The sequence below is a fragment of the Sus scrofa genome, chromosome 14 (genome assembly GCF_054392235.1).
Source record: "Sus scrofa isolate SSC_HxYL_T2T_F1_AM1 chromosome 14, Sscrofa_HxYL_maternal_Yorkshire_Landrace_v2.0, whole genome shotgun sequence".
NCBI classification, from domain to species: Eukaryota; Metazoa; Chordata; class Mammalia; order Artiodactyla; family Suidae; genus Sus; species Sus scrofa.
This window is the reverse complement of record NC_139396.1, coordinates 33,675,039-33,702,107: the sequence shown is the minus strand read 5'-3', so window position 1 is coordinate 33,702,107 and position 27,069 is coordinate 33,675,039. Positions and strand designations below refer to the sequence as shown.

Genomic DNA, 27,069 nt, shown 5'->3' with positions numbered 1-27,069 from the left:
TCTTTGACAAGGGAGGCAGGAACATCAAATGGGAAAAGGAAAGTCTATTCAGCAAGCATTGCTGGGAAACCTGGACAGCTGTATGCAAAGCAATGAAACTAGAACACACCCTCACACCATGCACCAAAATAAACTCCAAATGGCTGAAAGACTTAAATATACGACAGGACACCATCAAACTCCTAGAAGAAAACATAGGCAAAACACTCTCTGACATCAACATCATGAATATTTTCTCAGGTCAGTCTCCCAAAGCAATAGAAATTAGAGCAAAAATAAACCCATGGGACCTCATCAAACTGAAAAGCTTTTGCACAGCAAAGGAAACCCAAAAGAAAACAAAAAGACAACTTACAGAATGGGAGAAAATAGTTTCAAATGATGCAACTGACAAGGGCTTAATCTCTAGAATATACAAGCAACTTATACAACTCAACAGCAAAAAAACCAATCAATCAATGGAAAAATGGGCAAAAGACCTGAATAGACATTTCTCCAAGGAAGATATACAGATGGCCAACAAACACATGAAAAAATGCTCAACATCGCTGATTATAAGAGAAATGCAAATCAAAACTACCATGAGATACCACCTCACACCAGTCAGAATGGCCATCATTAATAAATCCACAAATAACAAGTGCTGGAGGGGTTGTGGAGAAAAGGGAACCCTCCTGCACTGCTGGTGGGAATGTAAACTGGTACAGCCACTATGGAGAACAGTTTGGAGATACCTTAGAAATCTATACATAGAACTTCCATATGACCCTGCAATCCCCCTCTTGGGCATCTATCCGGACAAAGCTCTACTTAAAAGAGACACATGCACCCGCATGTTCATTGCAGCCCTATTCACAATAGCCAGGACATGGAAACAATCCAAATGTCCATCGACAGATGATTGGATTCGGAAGATGTGGTATATATACACAATGGAATACTACTCAGCCATAAAAAAGGATGACATAATGCCATTTGCAGCAACATGGATGGAACTAGAGAATCTCATACTGAGTGAAATGAGCCAGAAAGACAAAGACAAATACCATATGATATCACTTATAACTGGAATCTAATATCCAGCACAAATGAACATCTCCTCAGAAAAGAAAATCATGGACTTGGAGAAGAGACTTGTGGTTGCCTGATGGGAGGGGGAGGGAGTGGGAGGGATCGGGAGCTTGGGCTTATCAGACACAACCTAGAATAGATTTATAAGGAGATCCTGCTGAATAGCATTGAGAACTATGTCTAGATACTCATGTCGCAACAGAAGAAAGGGTGGGGGAAAAAACTGTAACTGCAATGTATACATCTAAGGATGACCTGACCCTCTTGCTGTACAGTGGGAAAATAATAATAATAAATAAATAAATAAATAAATAAAGTTGGAAAGAACTGGGAAAAAAAAAAAAAAAGAAATGAGTGAGCATATAGTGTAGAGATGGGCAATGTCTGGAGTGGACAGGACTACATTATGAGTAACAAGGTCCCCTTCATAACAGTCCATGTTTTAAAATTCCAAAAGGACAGATTTTGACATTCTCATTTTCACAGCTTGCTCCAACAAGACCACCCTATTTATTACTACTTTCCAGAATATAGAGCAGAGTGAGGAAGATGTGTTAACTGGTCAGATTAAAGTAATAACATGAACCAAAATGTGGGGTGGGAACCTGTATCAACAAAGAGACCACCTGGAGGTCCCTGCTTCCAGAATGGCTGAACAAGCCCCTGCCCAGACAGAGCCTCCTACAGACAGTAACATAAACTCTGGACAAAAATACCAAAAAAGCATGACCTGAAGGTACTACATAGTGAACAGGAGGTGACAAATTATGAAATTTAGGAAAGAACTATTAACTTGGGGAGAATCACTGCTGCTTTTGACCAGAGTAGGCCAGAGTTGGTACCATGCAGGACAGCTTAAACTTGCGTACAATATCGAAGTCTTTTTGGCCTGAAGAGTAAGAAGAAAGAGTTCGGGGTAACAACAGCCCCTAGAAGATTCCAGAATGGAAAGAGCCAGATAGGGGGAGCTTGAGATTCTGTGTAGAAACTGCTCAACCTCTGGCCCACCCTGAACCATGGCGCTATTTGCAAGCAGACCAGATAAAGACAAAAAGGCTGAACTAACATCTGCGCTGCCTGCCACCCAAGAGAGAAAACATGAAGTCTGACTCCAACCTAATTAACTGTCTGCTAAAACTAAAATCTCAACACTTTTCAGAGAAATAAAACAAAATTCACAGTCTTCACAACATTCACAATGTGCAGGTTTAATACAAAACTGTTTGGTGTACAAAGAACCAAAAAAACATGACCAAGTCTTCAGGGAAAAAAACTCAATTATAACAAATACTCAAATGACCTGTATGTTGAAATTAGCAGACTAAGATGTTAAAGTGGCTATCATAACTGTGCTCATCAAGTAAAGAATGCTCAGAATGGGAAAAAGCAAAAACAAAACAGGAAATCTCAGCAGAGAAACAGAAACTATTATTTTTAAAAAGATGGAAATACTGGAAGTGCAAACTACAGTATCTGAAATTTAAAACTGACTCAATGAGAAGTTCTCATCATGGCTCAGAGGTTAACAAACCTGACTGGCATCCACGAGGATGCAGGTTTGATCCCGGCCTTGCTCAGTGGGTTAAGGATCCGAAGTTGCTGTGAGCTGTAGTGTAGGTCGAAGACTCGGCTCAGATCCTGCGCTGCTGTGGCCCTGATGTAGGCTGGCGGCTACAGTTCTGAATGGACTCCTAGCCTGGGAACCTAAATATGCTGCGGGCGTGGCCCTAAAAAGACAGGGGGAAAAAAAAATTGACTCAATGAGCTTAATAGCACTATTAACACAAAAGTCAGTAAACTTGACAAATCAACAGAAATTATCAAAGATAAAAAAGATTTTTAAAAAATGAAGCCACTGAAAACTGTGGATGATCTCAAAATGGCTAATACACATCGAATGGAGTTCCCAAGGAGAGGAGGGAAAGAATGGGGGAGAAAAATATCTGAACAAATACTGAACAAAAATTTCCCCAAATATTTTAGAAAACACAAATTACTAGCTTCAAGAAGCTCAGTGAATTACTAAGGCATATCACAGTCAAACTGCTGAAAACCAAATACAAAGAAAGAATCTTGAAAGCAGCCAGAGAAAAAGAACACATTACGTACACGGAAACAAAAAATTGAGAAATAGCTGATGTATCATCAGAAACAATTGGAGGCCTGGAAACAGTGGGGATCTTCAAGAAGCATGCATATGGTAGCCCCCCACCGAGGAGGGAGTTTTTCAAAAGGCCTTCAAATCCCCCAGCAAAATGCTACCCTCCATTCGACTTGCATTACACATTCTCTGCTGTTTCCCTCCTGGAGCTAAGAAACCTGATTCGACTGTTCACAGAGCAGGAGAGAGACAGAGGCAGCAGTCACCTGCCATCACCACCTCTGTGCCGTCGCCCCACACCATTCGGCTAAGAGGCCCACTGCCCTGGTGGCACATACCCCATCTCCCTGGGTGCAGTGCTGTCACTCTGCCCAGGCTCTACCCCCCTTGAACTGAAATTCTCTTCACATAAAGCATTTGGCAGGAGGGTCCAAGGGTGGTGGCAGTGAAGATCACGATGCAGTTTCTCCTTTCACGTAAATAATAGAAAAGAAGGAGGAATTTTAACATATAATTCCCAGTTGGTCCCCCTAAAACAATCCCTCTCTACTTAAACACCTAGAGAGCAACAGAGTTCATAGCCCACAAACATCGAGCATTTATGCCCACTGCTTTGATGGCACCCTGAGGAGAAGAGAAGCACAAACTTCCTAGCATTTTCTGAAATGGCATATAAGTTCCTGGGTTGATTCTCTTAACCAAAATGCTGATTTCAAATCATTTTCCCTGAAGGATCAGAATATAAGAGATTGCCTGGGCACCATTCTGGTGCTAATTTTATAAGTTCTATTTACCAATAACATAATGGATAGGTTATATCTGCATCCTTAGTGGAAAAACCTCTCTGAGGTGGCTCATAAGGGCACCATTTTCCCACAGGGAAGAGCTGGCAGTCCCTCTGAGCCCTGAGATCTGGGAGGGTCGGCTCTCTGCCCAAGGGGTGAGCAATTCAACTGCTGCTCCCAAAACTGGCCTCTCTTAAACAGAAAGCAATCCAAATATTTAGAGAACGGAGTTAAATTCTCCATCTTGAAAGTGTTTCTTCTTTTTCAGAAGAACTAGAAAAAACGTGTAGCTCTAATATGAACAAGCCATTCAAAATAGCACCCCATTTGGAAAGTGTCTGGCATTTTCTGACCAGGCATTATACTGTTGCAATAAGCTGCCCAGTAATCAAAGAGGACTTATTTCCCACCAGAGTTAAAAGGAAGGATTAGTTCTGGTAGGTTCTCTGACGAACTCTAGTCACTGTTAACTGTGGTGGCATCAGCTTCTCTACATCCCTATCAAATTCAAAGAAAACTCAGGAAATGGAAAACAAAGGCTGCTTTATTATTCTATTTGAGCAGTATCTACCTTTCATAGAACAAAAAATTTTTTTAATTTTGATGCCTTTCAAGAAGTTGTAACTGAAAAAGAAAAAAGTTAAATTTATTTGGGATGAAGTCTATAACCCACCCCCCCTTCATAACACTCTCCTTAACATGCAAGATAAATTCTGGGATCAAAAGTTTTGAGAACCCTAGGCAATCTTTGAATAACCTCAGATTATAAATTCAATTAACTAAAATACAAAAAAAGATGAGCAGCAGTAATAAGAAAGTAGCAGCATTAATGAAAATTTAAAACAAAGATTTTTATAAGACAAAGAAAGCAGTAACAGTTCTGACACAAGAGAAATTATGTAACAGATATGAAGCTTTATCAGTGAAGTGAGCTAGAGCTGTCTTTTTTTTTTTTTTTTTTTTTTTTTGGTCTTTTTGCCTTTTCTAGGCCCGCTCCCATGGCATATGGAGGTTCCCAGGCTAGGGGTCTAATCAGAGCTGTAGCTGCCAAGCCTATGCCAGAGCCATAGCAACGCGGGATCCGAGCCACGTCTGTGACCTACACCACAGCTCATAGCAACACCGGATCCTTAACCCACTGAGCAAGGCTAGGGATCGAACCCACAACCTCATGGTTCTTAGTCGGATTCGTTAACCACTGAGCCACAACGGGAACTCTGAGCTGTTCTTAACATAAGCAGAATTTCTATACTGCCTTCTCTCTCCTGTGATATGAAGGGATAAGTAGGAATTAAATCATTATTGAGCATCTTTCTAGATTCCTAACTTGTATTATTTTAGATTCCTCTTTAATCCTGAAGTCAAAGGAATTAACTTATCAAAGACCACAAAATGACTACTTAATCCCAGCTCTGCATCATTCTAAAACTCATGCTTTTCCATTATAACATGGTGCTACTTAGAAAATATTTCATGTGAATTAGTTCCTCAATGAAATAAAAATTTTTAAAAACTGATCTAGCCTACACATTCTCCTTCTAGGCAAATTCTCCCTGAAAACTATACTAATTTTCATAAGCAAGCATCTAGCAATGCATGGCCCATCAGATCTCTGCCCTTCTCTGCTACCTTCTTCTGGAAAATACTGTGCTGCAGGGTAAATAGTTTCCAGGTTGCTTAAGACTTGTTTTAAGTTCTCACAATTAAGAGAAATGGGTAATCTCTCTAGACTGACAAGCTTACATCAAAAGCTAAAGTATTCAGAACTAAAGTTCTATTATTTGGCTATTATTTCTCTGTGAAATAGAACATTCTGACCATAACGGATGAAGTAAAGAATGAGAAAGAACCTGGAAGAGACTCTGGGAAAGGTTCAAGATCTCTAACTCCCAAAACATCAAACCCTGACTCCAGTCTTCTAAAGCCTGTTAAATGAAACAGGTCTTCTTCCTCAACCCTCTGGGAGGTGATTAAAACCGCAGTTTCTGGGATCAGACACACTAAAGCTCAGTTCACCCATGACTGCTAATCATGACCCTGAGCAAAATGATTAACCTCGCTAAGCCTCAGCTTCCACAGATATATAATGAAGAAATTGTCCTAATTCATTACATAAGTTCCATAAGGGCTACATTATAACGTCTAGATCATAAGTGTTTCTAAAATGTTAGCTTTTCATCATCATTCTCATCATCATCTTTGTGATGACACAGAAGAAGTTTATGAGGTCACTCAAGGGTTTTTGTAAACCTTCATGGGGTCCTTATCAATTCTGGTTTTGGAGCATCTTAGAGGAGATTTCGGAAGTGAATCGTAGAGACAGAACTGGCAATGCCTGAAAGGACTGAAAAAGAAACAAGCAGAAATTTAAGGGGAAGAATCTGCATAGGTTTTTTTTTTTAAGCATATTTAAGGAAAAGAGATTAAGAGTGAAATAATCTCTCACACAGTAAAACAAACTGCTCATATGTCTATTACCATGATGGGGACGCCAATGTCAGGCCACAGAAGGTCCTCCGACGGCAGCTTGGGAGAATTCCACACCACCACGACCTTGTTGAGGTAAGGGAGGCCATTCAGTCTCTCCAAAGAGTTCATGAGCACCTCCTCCCGCTCGTAAGTCAACATCACGACTGTGAACTGCTCCCGAGGAACATTGCCTCCAAGTGCTGCTTGGAACTCCTTGCCAGAACCCCCGGCTCCGCCACCAATAGGCCGAAATCCGGTCCCCGAGCCCAAGAATTTGGCCTCTGAGGGCAACACAGGGTCAAACGGTGTGTGGGGGAAAAGGTGGAAAGGCCCTGGCGCAGAGTTCCAGCTGCGGTAGAAGTCAGTGACGGTCAAGGTGAAGTTGCGGAGGTATTTGGGGGAGGCGTAGGGCGGCTCCGTCTCCACCGGCCCCAGGTCCAGGTCCCCGTTGTCGGCCATGTTGGGGTCGGTCCCAGCCGCCTTGCCTGAGCGATGGGGGATCTCAGCCGCGGCTTCCTCCCGGATGGGAGCGGCTGGGATCTGGATGCGAGTCCTAATCACAGCCAGCACGGTACTGAAGATGCTGTCGGCGGTGGAGAAGTAAGTCTCCCAGAGGAAGCGGCCTTGCCGCCTCATAGCTAGGAGGTCGCTGTCCGAGAGACTTCGTAACAGGAAGTGGACCTCGGTCACTCGCGGCTTGGGCACCACCAGGGCAGCCTCGCTCCACTGCAGCATGTCTTGGTAAGGAAGCTGCACTTGCTCCCCCAGCACGACCGGGACGGCCCCGACCTCCAGGGCTTCAAAGAGCCGCGTCGCACACCCAGAGGAGATAACCAAGTGAGGGTCCCCAGGAGTGATAATGAGGGCAAAGGTGGAAAGCTTCAGCAGCTCTAAGCGGTCTTCCCGCTCCCCGCACAGCGCCCACTCAGTAGGCAGACTGGGTCTTGGCTGGTTTTTGCAGGTAAATTCCACCAGCACCTGGTCTAGCTTGCTGTCCTGCACTGCCTTGAGGGTGGCAATGATGCGATCGTCGTAGTCTGCTGGAGGGTCGCCCTCCATCTCCTCCTCAAAGGAACGAGCCTCCTGAAGGCTGGATCTCAGCGACTCAATCTTCTCACCCTGGAAGGTGAAGAGATACTTCCGCTTCACTGGCACCTGCGGTGGGATTTCCATAAAGTTGGGCTCTGACATGGCATGGACTAGTGGTGATACCACCAAGTCAAAGCCAGGCCTGTACTGGGCAGCATAGAAAGTGGACTGGGCCACCATGGCACGGCCTGTACTGACATTGTACAATAAATTCTGCGTGTCCGACCTCCGAGACAGGTTGATGATGACGTGGTTGTGCCCATCTGTCCGCCAGTGTGGTAGAGAATACAAATGTCTCTCAAGTTCCGCAGGCCGCAGCACCACCGGCTCCTGCATCTCTCCCACTAAGATCACATAAAGGCAGGCAATGTCTGCATTTTCTGTAACATACACATTGGCTCGTGCTGTGGCCTGAAAAGCCTGCTTGACCAAGGGATCCAGGTAGCTGCCAAAGGCAAACTGGTCACTGTCATAAACATAGACTGGAAAGCCAGAGGTGAGAGGGCAACGAGAATAATCAAAACAATTGTGCAGCCGGCAGCCCCGGAGGACCTTTGGGGGAGGAAGGCCAGCATCATCCTTCTCGGGGAGGAGTCGGATGGGCAGAGAAAGTTTGGGCTGATTTTGGGCCATCAGCTCTTTATAGGAGTGCTCAGTCTGGCTGATGACGTTCTTGAGCTGGAGCAGGTCCTGCTTGGCATTCTCGATACTCTTCTTACAGGCTTCAATCTTCAGATTCAGCTTGGCGATTTCACTGTTCAGCTCTTGCCGCTTGGCTTCCAGCTGCAAGAGCTCTTCACTGACAGACTCACGGATGCGGCAGAGATCCAGCACGTGCTTTACCTCGCAGAGCTCGCTACCAGCCCGTGGGCCAAAAATCCGCTTGCCTGCCTCGTCCGCCTCGTCCAGGGTGGTGAGATAATAGTGAGCGATGAGGGGGAAGAAAACCAGGATGATGAAGAGCGTGAAGCTGAGCCACGTGAGCCGAATCCGGTTGGACCACCGCAGCATGCAGGTCTGACCTCCGTTCCCCGAGCCCCCATTCCGCAACATGGTATAGCCCGTCATGAGTTCCTCTGTGGCTCTTGCCCCCACTGATCACGTTGGGTCACTCGCCATAACCGTGAGTTTCTAGCAGACAAAACACAATCTCTTCTCACTCACGTGTTTCCGAAAGAGTTAGTGTGCTCCTGGTACAAGGCACCAAATAAAATGGAAATTTCATTTTCCTCAGCTGTGACTGAAATGGTCTCTGACCCTACTCCAGCAGATTTTGAGTTCTGGTTGTTGACCAAAGAACATGTCCTTAATCTTTATTAAACGGTAAAAGGTACCACACTGTCGATGAGATGGAGGGGAGGAGGTCCCCAGTGATGGAACCCAGGAAAAACAGTCTGGAATCAGATAGACTTTGTCAACTGCCATAGCTCTTGTTCCTTGGTTTTGCTGACCAGCACATATGCATAGTTACTATTCACGCTTATAAAGTAGCTGGTTAGAACAGAAGTAAGTGCCAGCCTCTTACTGATATCATTGCCAACAATCAGGCCTGGAAAAGAAAGAGAACCCAGTCAGTCTTGAGGAGATTATGTTCAACAACCCTGTCCTCCACCAGTAACTTTCTAGGAAATGCTTAAATCTTATCATGGAACAATGGTTGGATCATTGGTCTGTGTCTTGCAAAACATTTCAAGTCCAACGTAGGTTTTGTTTGATATGGATATCTTACTTGTGGTTAGTAAGAAATGGATATGGTAAGTGTCCAAAAACAGCTTCTGTGTTTAGACACACACAGCTCCTTCCTATTTAACTGGACAAAGAGCAGCATTAGAGCCACATAAAATGATGATAACTACATTCACTAGAGGACAAAAATGTTCACAACAATTTGTTATCCTAGACTTAGGCATCGTTATTAGATGAAGAAAAACACCCTCCTATCCATTCTTAGCAGCTATAGTCAGTTCTAATGTGAAAGTTTGCTTCTGAAAAACAAAAAACAAAAAACATTCTGTGAGTGTGAGGAACTCCATTTGGTTTTTTGGTTTTTTTTCCTTTTCTTTTCTTATGGCCACACTCATGGCATGTGGAAGCCCCTGGGCAGGAACAGAACCCACACCATAGCAGTAACCCCTGCCACTACCCCAGCCACTGCAGTGACAACACCAGATCCTTAACCCACTGTGCCACATGGGAACTCAAAGAAGCTCCGTATGTTATATTCAGAATTGAAAAGAGCTGAAGAGAACTCTTTTGATCTTTTTTTTTTTTTTAGGGCCTGACCTGCGGCGTATGGAGGTTCCCAGGCTAGGGGTCCAATCAGAGCTACAGTTGCCAGCCTACACCACAGCCACAGCAACGCAGGATCTGAGCCGCATCTGTGACCTATACCACAGCTCATGGCAATGCTGGATTCTTAACCCACTGAGCAAGGCCAGGGATTGAACCCTCATCCTCATGGATACCAGTCAGGTTGTTAACTGCCGAGCCAGGACAGGAACTCCAGCTCTTTTGATCTTTACCCAGTGGTAGGTACAGTAATTCAGAGACAAAATGTATTTCCAAGTTTGCTTCTCATTTATCTTCTGTTAGCAGACATCATGTGCTCCTTCTTAAAATATAAATAGTAACTTGGTCTTTCAGAAAGAACACTATACTTAGAAATGAGGGGCATTATTTCTCATCCTTTGGAGATTTGCTGTCAGACCTTAGGCCCTAGTTTTCTAATCCCCCAAAATAGAGATAAGTGCATGGAGATAACAGCAATACATTTTGCTCTTACAAAAATAAAGGACAGAGGATGTGAGGGTCCTTTAGTCTAATAAATCTTGAAACAACATTCCCAGTCCTGTTCTCTTACCAAACTTTACTATCACAGCTTACAAAAGCTTTTCACTTGCTTTCATCTCAAATTCAATACATCTAGAAGTGATCATAATGTTCTGTGCCAAAGAATACTCCCAATTTCTTACATTTCCTCCAAAAAGTATTTACCACACTCTTAACATGTCTAAGACATGCTAAGTATAACTGTGGATTCAGAATCTAGGATGTGAAATAATCCTTCACTTCATAGGACCTCCTTTAGCCTAAAAAGATATAAACAAATAGCAAAGGTACCAGTACCAGGCGTATAAAGTAAGCAGTACTTTATGGATGCTCAATCACTCTTTCTAGCTTCTACTTGTTAAAGATGTACTATTAAATGTTTGAAAAAGTCTTCTCTTTAAGTAAAAATAACAAGCAATGACAATATTACTAAAAGGCTTAAGTAAATCAGACCACAAGATAGGGACAACAAGAATCAAAAAGTATCTATCATGGGGCGTTCCCTTCTTGGCTCAGTGGTTAACCCGACTAGGATCCATGAGGATGTGAGTTCGATCCCTGGCCTTGCTCAATGGGTTAAGGATCCGGCGTTGCCATGAGCTGTGGTGTTGGTCGCAGACAAGCCTCGGATCCTGTGTTGATGTGGCTGTGGCTGGCAGCTGTAGCTCCGATTCAACCCCCAGCTAGGAACTTCCATGTGTTCAGGTGTGGCCCTAGAGAACAAAAAACAAAAACAAAAAACAAACAAAAAAAAACTATCATTGAAAAGCCTAAATTTGGATGATCTAAACTTAGATAATTAGGAGCTGACAAAACATCCCAAAGAACATAGGTCCCCTGGCCTCACTCAGTGGGTTAAGGAAAAACTTTTAATTCAAAAGTTAAAATCTGTTTTTAAAAAAAAAAAAAAATTTTGTCTGAGCTTATGATCAAATCAACAAAGAAAAAGATAGAGTGGAGGTAAAAAAGAAGGCATAATCCAGGCAACTTAGCTCATTCATTCCCTCCTTACCATATGGTCCAGGGTCCTTCCTTTCTCTGACTCGGGCGGCATTACACTTCAGTATATAATTTCTTGAAATAGTGAACTCTAGGACTTGCTCTCCTGAAAGAATATAGAGAAGAGACATGCTATTAGAAAAATAATAATGAAGGTGCTATTAAAGAATTTATTTACTGGAGTTCCCACTGTGGCTCAGCAGGTTACAAACCCAATTAGTATCCATGAGGATATGGGTTTGATCCCTGGTCTTGCTCAGTGGGTTAAGGATCCAGAGTTGCCGTGAGCTGTGGTGTAGGTAGCAGACACGGCTCAGATCCTGCACTGCTGTGGTGCAGGCTGACAGCTGTAGCTCAGATTTGACCCCTAGCCTAGGAACTTCCATATGTTACAGGTGCAGCCCTAAAAAGCAAAAAAAAAAAAAAAAGGAATTTATTTACTCTTCAGTGTGAAAATGCTTCCTTTAGGTATATAAAGTGACCACAGAATTTGCTATTCTCAAGGAGACACTCTTTTAAGTGAAAAGGGGTACTGTTAATAAACACGCTGGGATGACAGGCACAAATCGGCACTCTCAAAGGCAAAGCATCCAGACATACAGTTACCTATTTATGTGCTCTAAGAGGGAATAAGCCAAAATGCTAAAACGTAGAAAAGAACTTCCATATGCCATGGATCCAGCCAAAATAAAATAAAATAAAAAGTATATACATATATAACTCAATCACTCTGCTATACAGCAGAAATTAACACACTGTAAATCAACTATACTTCAATTTAAAAAATTAATTTAAAAAGAAGTAGCCATTCTTACCCCTGACCCATTCTGGCACTGACCTTGATTACCTTCATAGTATCTTTAATTTATTTATTACCTACCTTCCCCACCAAAACCTAATTTTTGAGGGCAGGAACCTTGTCTACTTGGATCACTGCTCTATCACCAGTACCCAGCACACTGTGAGAACTTCATAAACATCTGTTAAATAGGTGATTTATATCCCTGATCACTACCTCACTTAATAAACTCTTGACTTCCCATGAAGCCATACTTTCTAGTATTCTCCCCTATTTCCCTAACTTATTCCCTTTCTGCTTTGCTAGCAGCCAGCCCTCCTCCTACCTCATGTAGAAAGTGCTCCACAAAGCTTTCAACATAATCTGGTGATGAATCCACCCATTAAATGGTTTCAACCTCCCGAAGCTACTCCCATCCTAGCCTGTCTGCTCTGCACTAAGAGACCAGTATTTCCCACTCCCTAAAGGATACCTCTCCTAGGATAATACTATGGTCACTTCATGATTCCCAACATTTCCTTTTTCCAATAAGTTTCAGTTCTGTCCATGATACTGCATTCTTCCAGTCTTACAAACCTGAAACAATGTGATATACAGGAAAGAGCACAGACCTCAGAGCTAGACAAACCTGGATCAAACGCCAGCTTTGTAAACTATTAGATGGTCACTTAACCATTTAGACTGGCAGTTTCTTCATCAGTAAAAGATAATACTCATTTCAGGATTGTTATGAACATTAGAGACTGTGAGTAAAAAACACCCTGAACCGTATCTCATGTATAGTAGGCTATTTATTAGCTACAAGTCTTAGAGTTATTTTTAATTCCTGCAACTGCTTACAGCTACATCTGATCTGCCAAATTATATCCATTCTCTTTTATAATAACAATAATGGTAATAATATATTTATAACAATAATGTACCATGTTTACATTTATCCCTTCCTTTAATTCTACTGCCTTCACCCTAGTACTAGACTGTAACAAACCATTATGTCTAATCTCACATTCCCCATCAATTTATCATTTTATTCCTTGTGCATTACTCTAAATCAGTATTTTTTATTTCATCTGGAAACTCTGTAAACATTAAGCAATAACTCATTTCCCTCTCCCCTGGGCCCTGGCAACCTCTAACTTACTTTCTATCTCTCTGAATTCTCCTATTCTAGAAATTCATATAAGTAGAATCACACATTATTTGTCCCTATGTGGCTGGCTAATTTCACTTTGCAAGTTCCAAGTTCATTTCTGTTGCAGCATGTACAGAACTTCACTCCTTTTTTTGGCTGAGTAATACTCCACTGTCTGTTTATACGACCACTTTGTTTATCCACTCAACTGCTGATGGACACTTGGGTACTCCAAGTTTATCAGCCACTTAGCTCTTAGTATTTCCAAACTTAACTTTTTCTATTCATTTTCTAGCAAACTTTCCATTGTCCTTGTGTTTTAGGTACCTCTTAGAAATATTTGAGAACAATATTTCATTTTTTAATAGAACTCCAATTTAATAAATAACCTTTGACTTTTAAACTACAGTGTTCGATCTACTTACACTTATTGTGACACAGTAAGATTTACTTCTAACAGTCATCTTTTGTGCTATTTATCATTTTTTCTACTCTCCAGCCCTTTTGTGACTTCTGTTCAGTTGATCAAGTTTTATATTCCCTTTTTTTTTTAAACCCTCTACCAATCTGGAAGTTTTATATTCAATTTATCTTCTTCAGTGATTACCTTTAAAATGTAATGTGCATTCTAAATGGAAAGTTTTACATTATCTCTAATATTTCTTCCCTCTTCCTAATTAATAAAAGATCTTTACCTTCTTTTACATTATTGACTGATATTTTAGCTCCACCTTATTTTTATGCTCTCAATGCTAGGCTTTATTATCACTAATACAATTCAGGTTTGTTTAGATTCACCCATATATTTACCAATTTCCTCACTCAAAATTCTGTTCTTTCTTGCATTTCATTTCTTCCTTCTGATTGTTTCCCTTTTTCCTCAAGAAATTCCTTTAGTGAGAGTCTACTGGTGGTAAACTGTGTTTTTATGTGAAAAACTCTTCATTTCACCCTAAATCTTGAATAGTTATCTAGCTGGATATGCCATTCCAGGTTAACAATTTTTTTTCACCAACACTGAAGAATCCTCTGGCCTTTATCATTGCTGTTAAGAAGTGAGGTGCCATCTCACTGCTGCACCTGGTAGATCTGACTTTCCATTCTGGTTGTATTTAAGATCTTTTCATCTTTGGAATTCTGAATGTTGTCTACACGTGAAGTTTGGGGAGTGGAGAAATGAGATACTCAGCACTCATCAAAATTTCTGGTTCTTATTATCTGTGTCTTCCGCTAATCAAGAAAATTCTCAGCCATCACCTCTTTGGATATTGCCAGTCCCTCCTCCTCACCTTGATGTATATCAGACCTCATTTTACATCTTTAAACTCTTCTATATTTTCTCTTTTTGTCCTTTGTACTACCATCTGGAAATTTCCTCAGATCTATCCAGCTGAGAGGTCAGGAAATGTTTTCAATGAAGAGCCAGAGAGTAAATATATCAGGCTTTGGGAGCCACATACAGTCTATATAAAATATTTCCACTTGTCTCTTTATTTACCCCACAAGCCACAGCTTGCCAGCTAGTTCTAATTCATTAATTCTCCTGTGTTTAAGTGGTTATCTTAGCCACAGGGCTTTAATTTCAATGACTATTTTCTATTTCCAGAAATTCAGCTGAACTTTTTTTTTTTTTTAATTTTGCCTTATTTTTGTAATAGGACCTATTCTTTCTGTTTTCTATTCCTTCTCTTCTTGTGTTTAATTTGATCTGTCTGCTAATTCCTGCTCATAGAGGAACAGCAGATTGCTTCCATGCTTATTTACAATCCTGTATTGAATTCACTTTTGGTAGTGCTTTATTTCTGGAAAATCTACATGGTCTGGGTTGAAGAAGATATGTCCTTCTAGAATAGTTTGTTTTCCAGATAACTCTGTCATATATTATCAGCCTTAGATCACTTTTTTTTTTTTTTTTGGTCACACATGTGGCATAGAGAAGTTCTCAAGCCAGGGATTGATTCTGCACCACAGCAGCAACTGAGTAACAATACCAGATCCTCAACTTGCTAGGCCACATGGAACTCCATAGATCAATTTTTTATGTCAATTCTCAATCTGGAGATTCTCCCAGACCCCACATGTATTGTAAATTTGAACACAAAACCCATATAAAGGGAAATCCATGGTCATGAGTTCTCAGTGGATATTCCCTTCCCCAACCAACTCAGGATCCTGCTGAGAGAGACCAATCTCTCTCTGCATAATCACAGGTAGATTTTTCTGGTCTATCTACTCATTTAGGGAATGTTAAACACTCTGAAGAGTCATACTCTTCTCTCATGTTGCAGTTTAACATTCACAGGTGCAAAGCCCTTTCTCTTGTCTCTGCGGGAACTAAAGTGCAAGTTACTACAACTGGCAAACAACCTAAGGGGGCTATGGCATCAGACTCCTCATCAGATGCTTTTTTTAATCCTCAACCTCCCCTGCTCCCACCCCACTATTCTATTTTAATGAGAATTTTCCTTTCCTTCTTGAAAGCGAAATATGCATTTTTGTAGCAGGGTTTTTCAATATTTTAAAATAGTTACCTACTCTGCTATTTTGTCAAAACTAAAGACCTCCTCCAGTCTTTTGTCTATGCATGAATAAACATGCTTACAAAAGTGGGATATATGTTTTTTTGTAATCTGATTCTTTTTCACATATCACAACAGTCTACTATCCCACATCAATATATATTATACATTATACATGATCATTAATAACTGAATACAGAAAGACCGTAATTTATTTAACCAATCCCCTTTTGTCAGATATCTGTCTCCAACTTTTCACTATAATAAAAGCTGTAACAACTATTCTTGTAGCTATCTTTGTATATATACATCCATGGTTATATCCTTAGAAAGAAAATTTCAAAATGAGTCACAGCAAGAACATCTTACCACTTAAAAATTATTGTCTACTAGAAAGATGATCATTTATCCTCCCACCAGCAATACAAAGGGTATCCATTTCCCAGTAGTTCACCAATAATGGTGTGAAGGAACAGGTAATTACTCCACAAGAAGGGATCGGCTGACATTTCCCACCCTGCCCAACAGTTTGGTTGGAGCCATAAACTAGTTCTTGCCAAAGGGAAGAAATGGTACTAGTTAAATAATGATACTAACTTCATTCTCCATCAAGTTCAGGAAAATGAAACACTATAAAACACTGTAAAATAAAAGAGAATTTCACAGCTAGGATGAGGATTGAAGGCCATCTGGACTTAAGAGCTAGACTATCTGGCTCAAGACTCAGCATAGTTTTTAAGAATTTAAGAATGTTACATAATTTTCTCCTTAAAGTGATATGAAAACCCCTACCTACTCCAGGGTTATTGTGGGGATTAAATAAAATATATATGAAAACAACCCGTGGGACACAGCTAAAGCAAGTGCTGAGAAGAACATTTATGCACGAAATGCTTACATTAGAAAAGAGGGAATGTCTCAAATCACTAACCCAAGCTTCAAGAACCTAGTTAAAAAAAAAAAAAAAAAAAAAAAAAAGAGAGAGAGAGAACCTCAAAGGAAACAGAAAGAAATCATAAAAAACAGAAATCTGAAATCAAAAACATAAAAACAAAAGAGAAAAGTCAATAAAACAAAATTCTTGACAAACATGCTTAATATTGACAAAGGAAAAAAGAGAAAAGCTACAAATTACTAACATCAGGAATGAAACGGGATATTAGTACCATCTCTGCAGGCACCAAAAAGATAATAAGGGACGATTTTGAACAACTCAACAAACATAAATCTGACAATTTAGATGAAATGGACTGATTACTCAAGAAACACAAACCATTTACAACTCATCCAAAAAGAAAATAATTAGTCCTATAACCATTAAATAAATCAACTTCATAACTGTAAAACTCCCCAAAAAAAGAAGTTTCCAGCCCCAAAGTCTTTTCATTTCTACTAAATGTTTAAAGAATAAACACTTATTCCACACAGTCTCTTCCAAGAGGGGACACTTTACAGTCTGTTTTACAAACCTAGCGTTACCCTGATACCCAAATCAGACACAGACAGCACCAAATAAAGAAAACTACATACAGGTAATACTCTTTTATGAATAGAGGCACAAAAACAGTGGACAACATATCAGTGAACAGAATTCAGTAATATATAAAAGAACTTAATTACATTGCAATTAAGTAGGGAATTATTATTTTAATAGTTAATCTTTCCAGAAGCATGAAAATTCTCTCCACTTATTCATACCTTTATTGCTCTTACTAAACTGTTTTGCTAAGACATATAATTTTCTTCATTTAAAAAAAAACAAAAACAAACAAAAATCTTAGGAGGAGTTCCCTTCTTGGCTCAGAGGTTAAGAAACCGACTAGTATCCATAAGGATGCAGGTTTGATCCCTGGCTTCATTCAGTGGGTTAAGGATCCAGCGTTGCCGTGCTGTGGTGTAGGTTGTAGACGTGGCTCAGCTCCCATGTTGCAGCTGTGGTGTATGCTGTAGCTCCAATTGTACCCCTAGCCTGGGAACCTCCATATGCCCCAAGTGCGGCCCTAAAAAGGCAAAAAAAAACAAAAAACAAAACCTTAGGGGTTTTCTTGCAGCACAGTGGTTTAAGAATCCAGCACTGTCACTACAGTGGCTTGGGTTGCTGCTATGGCGTGGGTTCGATCCCAGGCCCGGGGAACTTCCACATGCCTTGGGCATGGCCAAAAGAAAATCAAATAAAACCTAAACTGAACTAAAATAAAACATTCAATGGAAAAGAGAAGGAAAGCAAAGGGGGAAGAAAGAAGGGAATAGCTAGTTCCATTTGGGATACTGTTACGCATTACATCTCAAAGGTAGGAAGGGAGAATGGGGCAAAAAAACAGAGAAGTTAGACACTTTCCAAATGTTCCCAAATGAAACCTTCAACTGACTTCAGTGTTTTAAATAACTGTGTGATAACAGCTAACATTTCTTGAATGTTTACTGTATGCCAGGTTAAATCTACCATGCTCCTTAACACACTCAGTCAGTCTTCACAACAATCCTATGAAATAGGTACTACTACTGTTCTTTTTTTTTTTTTTTTTTCCTTTTTAGGTCTGTACCCCTCCCCAGCATATGAAAGTTCCCAGGCTAGGCGCTCTAGCTGCTGCTGCCACGAAACCGCATCCTCATGGGTATTAGTTGGATTCTCAACCCACTGAGCCACAACGGGAACTCCTATTATTCCCATTTTGTACATGAGGAAACCAAACCAGAGAAGTTAGGTAATTTGCCCAAAGGCATCCATATTGAGTAAAACTTGGATTCAAATCAGTACTCTAAGGCCCACACTCTCGATGTCTTAACCCTTACAATAAACTGCCTGTGATGTGAACTCAAGGAACACAGAGCAAGTGCACATCATGAATAAATTTTTTTTATCTTCTTTTTAATTTTAGGGCCTTACCCACGGTATATGGAGGTTCCCAGGCTAGGGGTCGAATTGGAGCTATAGCCGCCGGCCTACACCAGAGCCACAGCCACCCACAGCCATGCCAGATCTGAGCCGCATCTGTGACCTGCACCACAGCTCATGGCAACACCAGATCCTTAACCCAATGATTGAGGCCAGGGATTGAACCTGCATTCTCATGGATGCTAGTCAGATTCATTTTCGCTGAGCCATGACAGCAACTCCCCCATAAATTATTTTTAAGTTATCCATATTACTACTACTGTATATAACCATGGATAATGAATAGTTACCATTAAAACACATGGTAATACTATTCCAGAATCTAAAGTCAACCCTACATTCATGTTTATCTGCTAAGCCAAACAAGAAAATATTCTCAGAGAAAATGATCCACCTGTGCAACTATGCATGTAGTACTATTTCTTCTTTTCCATTTAAGTCAAAATTGGCCCATTAAACAAGCAGATTTCTATTACAACCCAGGTGCAGCTGCTATTACTGCCACTGCCACAAGGCCTTCAAACTAAATAAAGATAGTTCTGTACAGAAAATCAGTTCAGTAAGGTTGCTGAAAGCAGTATTTCAGAGATTTCATTTGTAAATACACTAACGACCCCAAAGAACATCATTTCCTGATTTCCTGCTAAGCAGAGGCATGATGGCATGACAAACAGCCTGCTATAGCAAGGTAGTACCTAGTTCAAAAATCAGGAAGTAGGTTAATAAGCTAAACAAATGAACAAAAACAAATTCCTCAGTACTGCCACTATTGTTAAGATTCTGACTCCTCTCTTCCAGCGTTCAAAATAACAAAAGGCACTTTGCAGGGAACGCTAACTGTAGATAAAGAATGACTTGTAAAAATTTAACATAGGCAATTCGCAAGTTACAGAAGAACAAGGCCATGTGTTTTTCACAATACAACAACTGTAGTTTATTTACTGAATAAACTTAACCTGAATGTAAAACAAGGGAACTAGAAAGTTGTCAGCAATTAAAAACCAAAATAAGGTGAGAGAAACTGGTTGGGCACTGACATATTGAGTTACAAGTCTCAAGATTATGATACAATCACAAAGAACCACAGAGCTGAGCCACCCTTATTACAGGGCTCTGAAAAAGGGAAAAAAGAAGTATTCTTTGAGGTCAAAAAGATATTTCTCAGTCCAAAGATGTTCCACAGATGCCACTAGCAGACACAAAAGGAACTCATCGATAAGGAATAAGGCTTCTTTGCACTGCTCAACTGTACACAGGTATTAACAAAAACTAAGGTTCTTGATTAACCCAAGTCACAATATTACTTAGCAATAAACCTGAACCCAGAAGTGTCAACTCCTAGGTTAAGTCCTCAATTTGAAAATTCGCCAATTCCTTATCTGTTTCCCTTCCCACCAGTTTGATAACATCCTACAAGTCAAAATCATACAGTCTCATCAGTTTTTAACTAGGGTTACATGGCAGATGCACAAACAACCTAAGAAAGGTTTCACATGATAAACCCAGGCCCCTCAATATTAAATGAATCAGAATTCCCAAGCATGGGGTCTAAGATTCTGCAGTTTGACAAAGCTCCCAGGTGATTTTAATGTAGAGCACACAACTCTTAAAACTATTAGTCTAACAAAAAACTGATGCCAAACTTCATTCAGATTGATGACATCTGAAGCAATGTAATTACCGACAATTAAGGAAGTCAAAGAGGTACATAGCTTATTTATGCAGGAAATCTACAGACTACATCATAGACCTGGAAATGTAGGGGGCAGGGGAACCTTTCACCTGCTATAACTGCATTTATTTATATTTACAATGCATTCTAGATAACACACTTCACACAAACTATCTCATTTCAACCTCACATCAACCATCTGAGGGGCAGGCTTGTTATTTCTACTTTGCAGGAAAAAAGAGGTGTGAACCCCAAGGTTGGGTAACTTGTTTAAGGCTGTACAGCAAGAAGGCGAGGAGCCCAGACACAAATCCAGGAGTCTGACCTGTCTCCTACTACCTATGTGTTCACTATTTGTTTACTTAAAAGGCTAATTTTTTCTTCCTTCACTTTTCAATAAGCATATATTACTTTTGTAATTAAGAAAAATATTATCTTGGAGTTCTCTTCGTGGCTCAGTGGAAACAAACTTGACTAGCATCCATGAGGATGAAGGTTCCATCCCTGGCCTTCCTCAGTGGGTTAAGGATCTAGAGTTGCCGTGAGCTGTGGTATAGGTCACAGCCGAGGCTGGGATCTGGTGTTGCTGTGGTGTAGGCCAGCAGTTACAGCGCTGATTCGACCCCTAGTGCGGCCCCCCAAAAAAATAAAAATATTATCTTGCTTCAGGCACAATAAAGTACACCACACTAGATTTTTCCATAAGCAATGTGACAATAAATATTTTTGGGAAAAAATAAAATTGAATTTCTGCATGACAAACCAAATCCCAAAATAAGTCCCAGGTGGATTCAAGAGGTTATTGTAACAAATGAAACCATAAAAACGACAAAAGGAAAACATAAATGTAATTTCAGTTCAAGATAAGTCCAGTCACTTTTACAAGAATCCAAGCAAAAGAAGAATCCATAAAAGAAAAGTTCAACAAGTTTGATTACATAAGAATCAAGGGTTTCTCAACCTATATGTCCATTGACAGATGAACAGATAAAGAAGATGTGGTACATATATACAATGGAATACTACTCAGCCATAAAAAAAGAATGAAATAATGCCATTCACAGCAACATGCATACAACTAGAGATTGAAGTCAAAAAAAGAATGACAAATATCTCACGGTATCACTGATATGTGGAATCTAAAATATGACACAAGTGAATTTATTCACAAAACAGAAACAGTCTCATAGACATAGAAAACAAACTTATAATTACCAAAGGGGAAAGGGGGTGGGGGAGGGATAAATCAGGAGTTCAGGATTAACAGATACAAACTATTATATGTAAAATAGATAAACAAGGTCCTACTGTATAGCATAGGGAACCATATTCAATATCCCATAATAAACCATAATGGAAAATAATATGAAAAATATACATATACATATATATGTATGTATAACTGAATCATTTTGCTGTACACCAAAAACATTATAAATCAACTATACTTCAATTAAAACAAAAAAGAAAATCAAAGGCTTCGACATATTTATAAAAAAAAGGTTGAGATTCAGTGAAAAGACCAGAGGAAAAAAAAATTGGAGAAAGCATTTACAACACAGCATTACTTTAATAAAAGTAAAGGCAATTCAATTGTGGTCAAAAGAAATAAACAGGAAGATACATAAAAAAGGGGCCCAAATGCTAACTCTTTTCAATTGTTTAATTTTCCCAGCAATCAAAGAAACGTACATTTAAAGCAAGACACAGTGACATTTTTCACCTACAAATCACCAAAGAATTATAAAACTACAGTAAAACTACTGTTAACCAGGATCAAGGGAAACATTCCCACACTTCAGTACTAGGAGGGAGAACTGATGCTCCTCTCTAGAGAACAATTTGGTCTTAAGTAATAAAAGCCCTGAAATGGTGCCCACACTTTGGAACGAACCCTTCAATTCCACTTCCAGAAATTAATCTCAGGAATCACAAATGAGAAAAATGATTTCATTTCAAGAATGTCCACATTACAAAGTATACCGTTTATTATATAAAGTACAGTATATCTCTGAAACTCTGCTGGCAGCTACAGTGACTAATAACGTTGTTATTAGTAGGAAGGTGAACTGGAAAGTAATTTGCCATCTGTAACAAAAGTCTTTAAAATATTCCTATCTTGGATTCAGCAATTTCACTTTCTAGGAATGCATTTTATGTGAAAAAAGATTTGTATTATAAAGATGTAATCACCACAACATTTGGTCAACTTAAAAAAAAAAGGAAAAAAAGCACAAAAAAGGTGAGAACTATGTTTTATTTGGTGGACAAAACTGAGGACTTAAGCATCGGACGAGAAGCCTCTCAGCTCTGAGGGACTGCTCCAAAGCGGTAGAGGAGGGGCCAGGATGTACAGGAGTTTTTGGCAACAAAGACTAGATAGTAGGAACTTCAAAAAATTACTGTTTAAGAAAACCAGATATCCCAAGTTATTGAATTTATTAGCACTTTTCTATGTATGGAAAGAGGCAAGAGTCTGGGCTCACTGAAATCATCCCTGTGACTAGCACCTCAGCTGTCTGAGGCCCGTGTCCTGTTCCTTTCCCATCCCGAGTCCCCTCAAGGTGCACCACTGGAGGGGGTGGGGAAGGACTGCAGTAGCTTGACAGTTGCAACATCCTTTGTTTACTGATATGGCAGGCACCATTGTTCATTCACAATTCTTCATAATAGCAAAAAATAGTAATAAATTAAATGTCCAAGATTAGAAGAAATATTAAATATGAAGTATGATAAAGCCATGTAATTAATACTATTATTTTGTGTCAATAAGCTTTCAATCACCTTAAATAAAATGGGGAAATGTTCACAGTATCATGTTAAATGGAAAAATACAGATTCCATGGTATGGAAGGAGGGAGTGTAAAAACAGGTTTTTAAAAAAGGTCCTCAGATGGATTTTGCTGAAGAATTTTTCCAGAACAGTCAACTTGATGTGCAAGTGCTCAGAGCATAAACTAATTTCTCTATGGTTTTCCATTCCTTAAGAAAACAGGACTTTGATTTTATGCTATAGAGGCATAGAATTGACAGTTTTAGGGCTCTAGGCCTCCCTAATGAGACAGAAAACTCAAGTTGAAATTTGCTAAGCCACATGTAAATCAGCTTTAGGACTCAGGCCCCTACCTTCAACCTGCATGGATGAATTCAACTTGAGTCTCTGATTTTGTCCTCCCTTCATCATGACTTATTTTCTGATTCATCAGGCCCCCTACTTCACAATTCCTTGTCCTTCTTGACTCATATGCACCTTTTTCTATTTTAACTCATAAAGAGGTGGACTATATGACCTCAAAGATCCTTTTGATTTTTTTTTTTTTTTTTTTGCTTTTTAGGGCCACACCTGCAGCATATGAAGGTTCCCAGATTGGGGTCGAATCGGAGCTGCAGCTGCTGGCCTACACCACAGACATAGCAACTTGGGATCTGAGCCGCATCTGCAAGCTACACCACAGCTCATGGCATTGCCGGATCCTTAACCCACTGAACAAGTCCAGGGATCGAATCTGCATCCTCAAGGATACTATTTGGTTTCATTACCAGTGAGCCATGACGGGAACTCCCCCAAAGATCCTTTTGGATTATAGCACCAACTGCCTTGCACACAAAAAGCAATACATCTCCCCCAAAGATCCTTTTGGATTATAGCACCAACTGCCTTGCACACAAAAAGCAATACATATCAGTTTTATAGCAGGGGGATATAATGCCAACATATCAACTCAAGGTAGCACCCCAAAATTTGCTTTTGTTTCACCTGCAAAATTTCAAGCCTAATGCTTTCTATTAAGGCCCCCCCCCCCTCTTAGTTTTCCACTGAATTCATTAATAAAAATTTAGGGTCCTCATCAACTATTTTTCCACTCTGCCTTTATATTTTACAGCTCCACTTCAAATATAAAGAAAAGAAGTCATGCTAGGAAGAGTAAGTCAAGGCTGGAACAAACTCAGGATATAAAGAAGACTTTTTATCAGTCTGGAATATCTAAGCAGATAACATTAAAAAAGAGATAAAGGCAAAGTTCAGCACTTAGGTCCCCAAACTACAGGGAAATGATTTAGTTTAATAATAGCATGCATGCACACACAGCAATGTGATTTCAGTTAACTGTAATTTCAATGCATCAAGACTATATGACATTAAGAAAAAAACCTGTCACCTGTTTTTGTGTTATTGCTGTTTTTTTAAAAAGTATAGTGTTGAAGAAACCCAAAAGAGTAAAGTTACTCGCTACCCTGTCAGATGACAGTGTTACTGAATACTGCCTGCTCTGAGTGCCACAGCTTCCGAGGGGTATTAACAAAGTGAATGGAGGGCAGAGGGCTAAGAAGTTGGTGAGAGGATTTTAAAGTGTCAAGTAAAACATCTGAAGGAAATGGGGATACTTAGCCTGTGGAACAGAAGACCTAGGAAAAGGATGGCCACCTTAATGACTAAAGTGGCCCTGAAAGTGAAGTAAATGAGTGACGCCAGCAGGCAGACTTTAGCAAAACAGAGACTATATTTAGCACTTAAGGGAGATTACTACTATCAGAAACATGAGCTATCACTGAAGCCTCCAATGTTGTTCTAAAGACATGCCAGACATAGAGGTTTTTCTTTTTTGCATCCTCTTCTTTTTTAATTAGGGCTGCACCCGAGGCATATGGAAGTTCCCAGCCTAAAGGTCGAATTGGAGCTTCAGCTGCTGGCCTACACCACAGCCATAGCAACCCGGGATCCTAGCAGCGCCTGCAGCCTACACAACAGCTCACGCCAAGGCCGGAGCCTTACCCCACTGAGTGAGGCCAGGGATCAAACCCCCAACCTCATCGTTTCATGGCGGATTCGTTTCCACTGGAAACGAACTCTAAGAATAGACTTCTGAAGTTCTATAAGGTGACACTCATAGAGAGGCAAACTGCAAGTCAAAATGGAAGAGCGTCCTAAAAACTAGTCTGCATTTTATTTATTTTTGGTATTTTTGTCTTTTTAGGGCCACACTCGTGGCATATAGAGGTTCCCAGGCTAGAGGTCCAATTGGAGCTGTAGATGCTGGCCTACACCACAGCAACGCCAGATCCGAGCCGCGTCTTCGACCTACACCACAGCTCATGGCATGCCAGATCCTTAACCCACTGAGCGAGGCCAGGGTTCGAACCTATATCCTCATGGATGCTAGTCAGGTTCGCTAACCTCTGAGCCACGAGAGGAACTCCTAGTCTGCATTTTAAAGTGGGGTGCCCAGGGAGGTTCACATCACTCTTAAGTCTTCAAACAAGGGACAGGTCAGTAAATATTATTGGGCAATTCGAGAATTCTGCTTCTTACTACATCTGGTCAAATACCTAGATCTCCCCAAGTCTCAGTTTTCTTTCCTACCTTCCTTCTCCCTCAAAAAGGGAATACTGTAACATTTAGCCTATCTCTCAGTTACGATAAGGGTCAAAATCTATGTGAGAACAAAGTATATAAAAGTACTACATTATTACAAAGAACTATAGTAATTTAAGACATTACTGTAATCTACCATCACAATGTACTTATGTACATCTTCTCTCTCTTACTGTACCGGCTAAGGGCATATTCAAATCTAATTCATTTTTTTTTTAATTCCTCCCTCAGAGTACCAAATATCTTTGGGGGAAAAAAAAAAGGTTTAAAAGGAAGTTGGAGAAGAGGATTAAAACAATGACACTATAAGAGGTTTAAGATAATGAACAGTCAACAAAGCAAAGATCCAGGAGGTTAATCATTAATATCCCTGGTCAGTCTAAAAGGTATTGGGCACAGTCGGAGGAATGTACAAAAGTAATAACACGTGTGTGAAGGGGTGATCCTACTCTGGGGCACGCATTAGCAAACTGCTGCCAGCTGACTGCATTTACAGGCCGAGGCTTTAACCAGAGGTGGCTGAATGCTGAAACACAGCTGGTCTTCCTATGGTTCTATCCCTGGGATTTTAATGGGTCATTTCAGTGCACGTGAGCAAAATCCTACATTAAACATTATGACCTACAAGTAGAGGAGATAAATATGTCACTGGTGGGGACTCCATATTCCGTTTTTATATCCAAGATTATAAAATTTGCTTCTCTTCCACCTAGTAATATCATGAAGGAGATCTGAAAAACTCCCAAGTGTACAAGGAGTGTGGGACTGGTTCAGGCAGAAAAAGAACACACTCAAAGGTGAGCCTACCCTGTCCCTCTTGAATTCTCAAACCCCAGCTGTCTGGGCTCCAATAGTTTCATGGTACCTACAAATACATGAAAAATCCTTTCTTTCCTCTTTTTTAGTTACCCATCATTACAGGTTTTCAAAAGAAACAGCTACCGAAAACTAGGAGGGAAGAAAAATAAAATGGAGATACATGTGTTAACAGAAGTTTTCTGAGCTAAACTTAAGATCTAGCAGACATCAGTGCGCCGTTTTACGACTCTATGGAAGGTTCACTCTGAAATAATTGTACGCAAAGACATTCAAATATCTACCAAGAGCAGATCCAGAGGGATTGCCGCTTTACTCCTGATTCCTGACTCTACCTCTGCTTCAGGCATTATTTCCAACTTTTCTCCAGGGGACCGTTTACCAGTCTGGCCTCGGTTAGGGACCCCCACAAGCACAGCATCCTGCTGCCACACATCCTTCAGGGACTTTTCATTCAACCGCTAGCCCAAAGCCCCGAGGGGAAGGGCAGGTCCTTATCTAATCCCCATACATTCTTC

The 27,069-nt window shown here is 40.3% G+C and overlaps 1 protein-coding gene and 1 long non-coding RNA gene across 3 annotated transcripts in view; both read right to left on the bottom strand.

Annotated features, from left to right (window-relative positions):
• The window catches only part of EXTL3 (exostosin like glycosyltransferase 3), a 51,997-nt gene extending 43,391 nt beyond the window's left edge, over positions 1–8,606 (bottom strand). For both annotated transcript variants that reach the window (XR_014828435.1, XM_021074090.2), the window contains exon 1: positions 6,436–8,606. Coding sequence is in view for 1 of the 2 variants with exons in the window: in XM_021074090.2 (XP_020929749.2) it covers positions 6,436–8,583 (2,148 nt within the window). In the remaining variant the exon portion in view is untranslated. The remainder of the gene's footprint in view (positions 1–6,435) is intronic.
• A 411-nt stretch (positions 8,607–9,017) lies between these two features.
• The window catches only part of LOC146396476 (uncharacterized), a 73,320-nt gene continuing 55,268 nt past the window's right edge, over positions 9,018–27,069 (bottom strand). Inside the window, exons 2-3 of the long non-coding RNA XR_014828445.1 lie at positions 11,357–11,449; positions 9,018–9,064 (exon numbers count right to left, since the gene is read on the bottom strand). This is a non-coding gene — a long non-coding RNA (uncharacterized LOC146396476). The remainder of the gene's footprint in view (positions 9,065–11,356; positions 11,450–27,069) is intronic.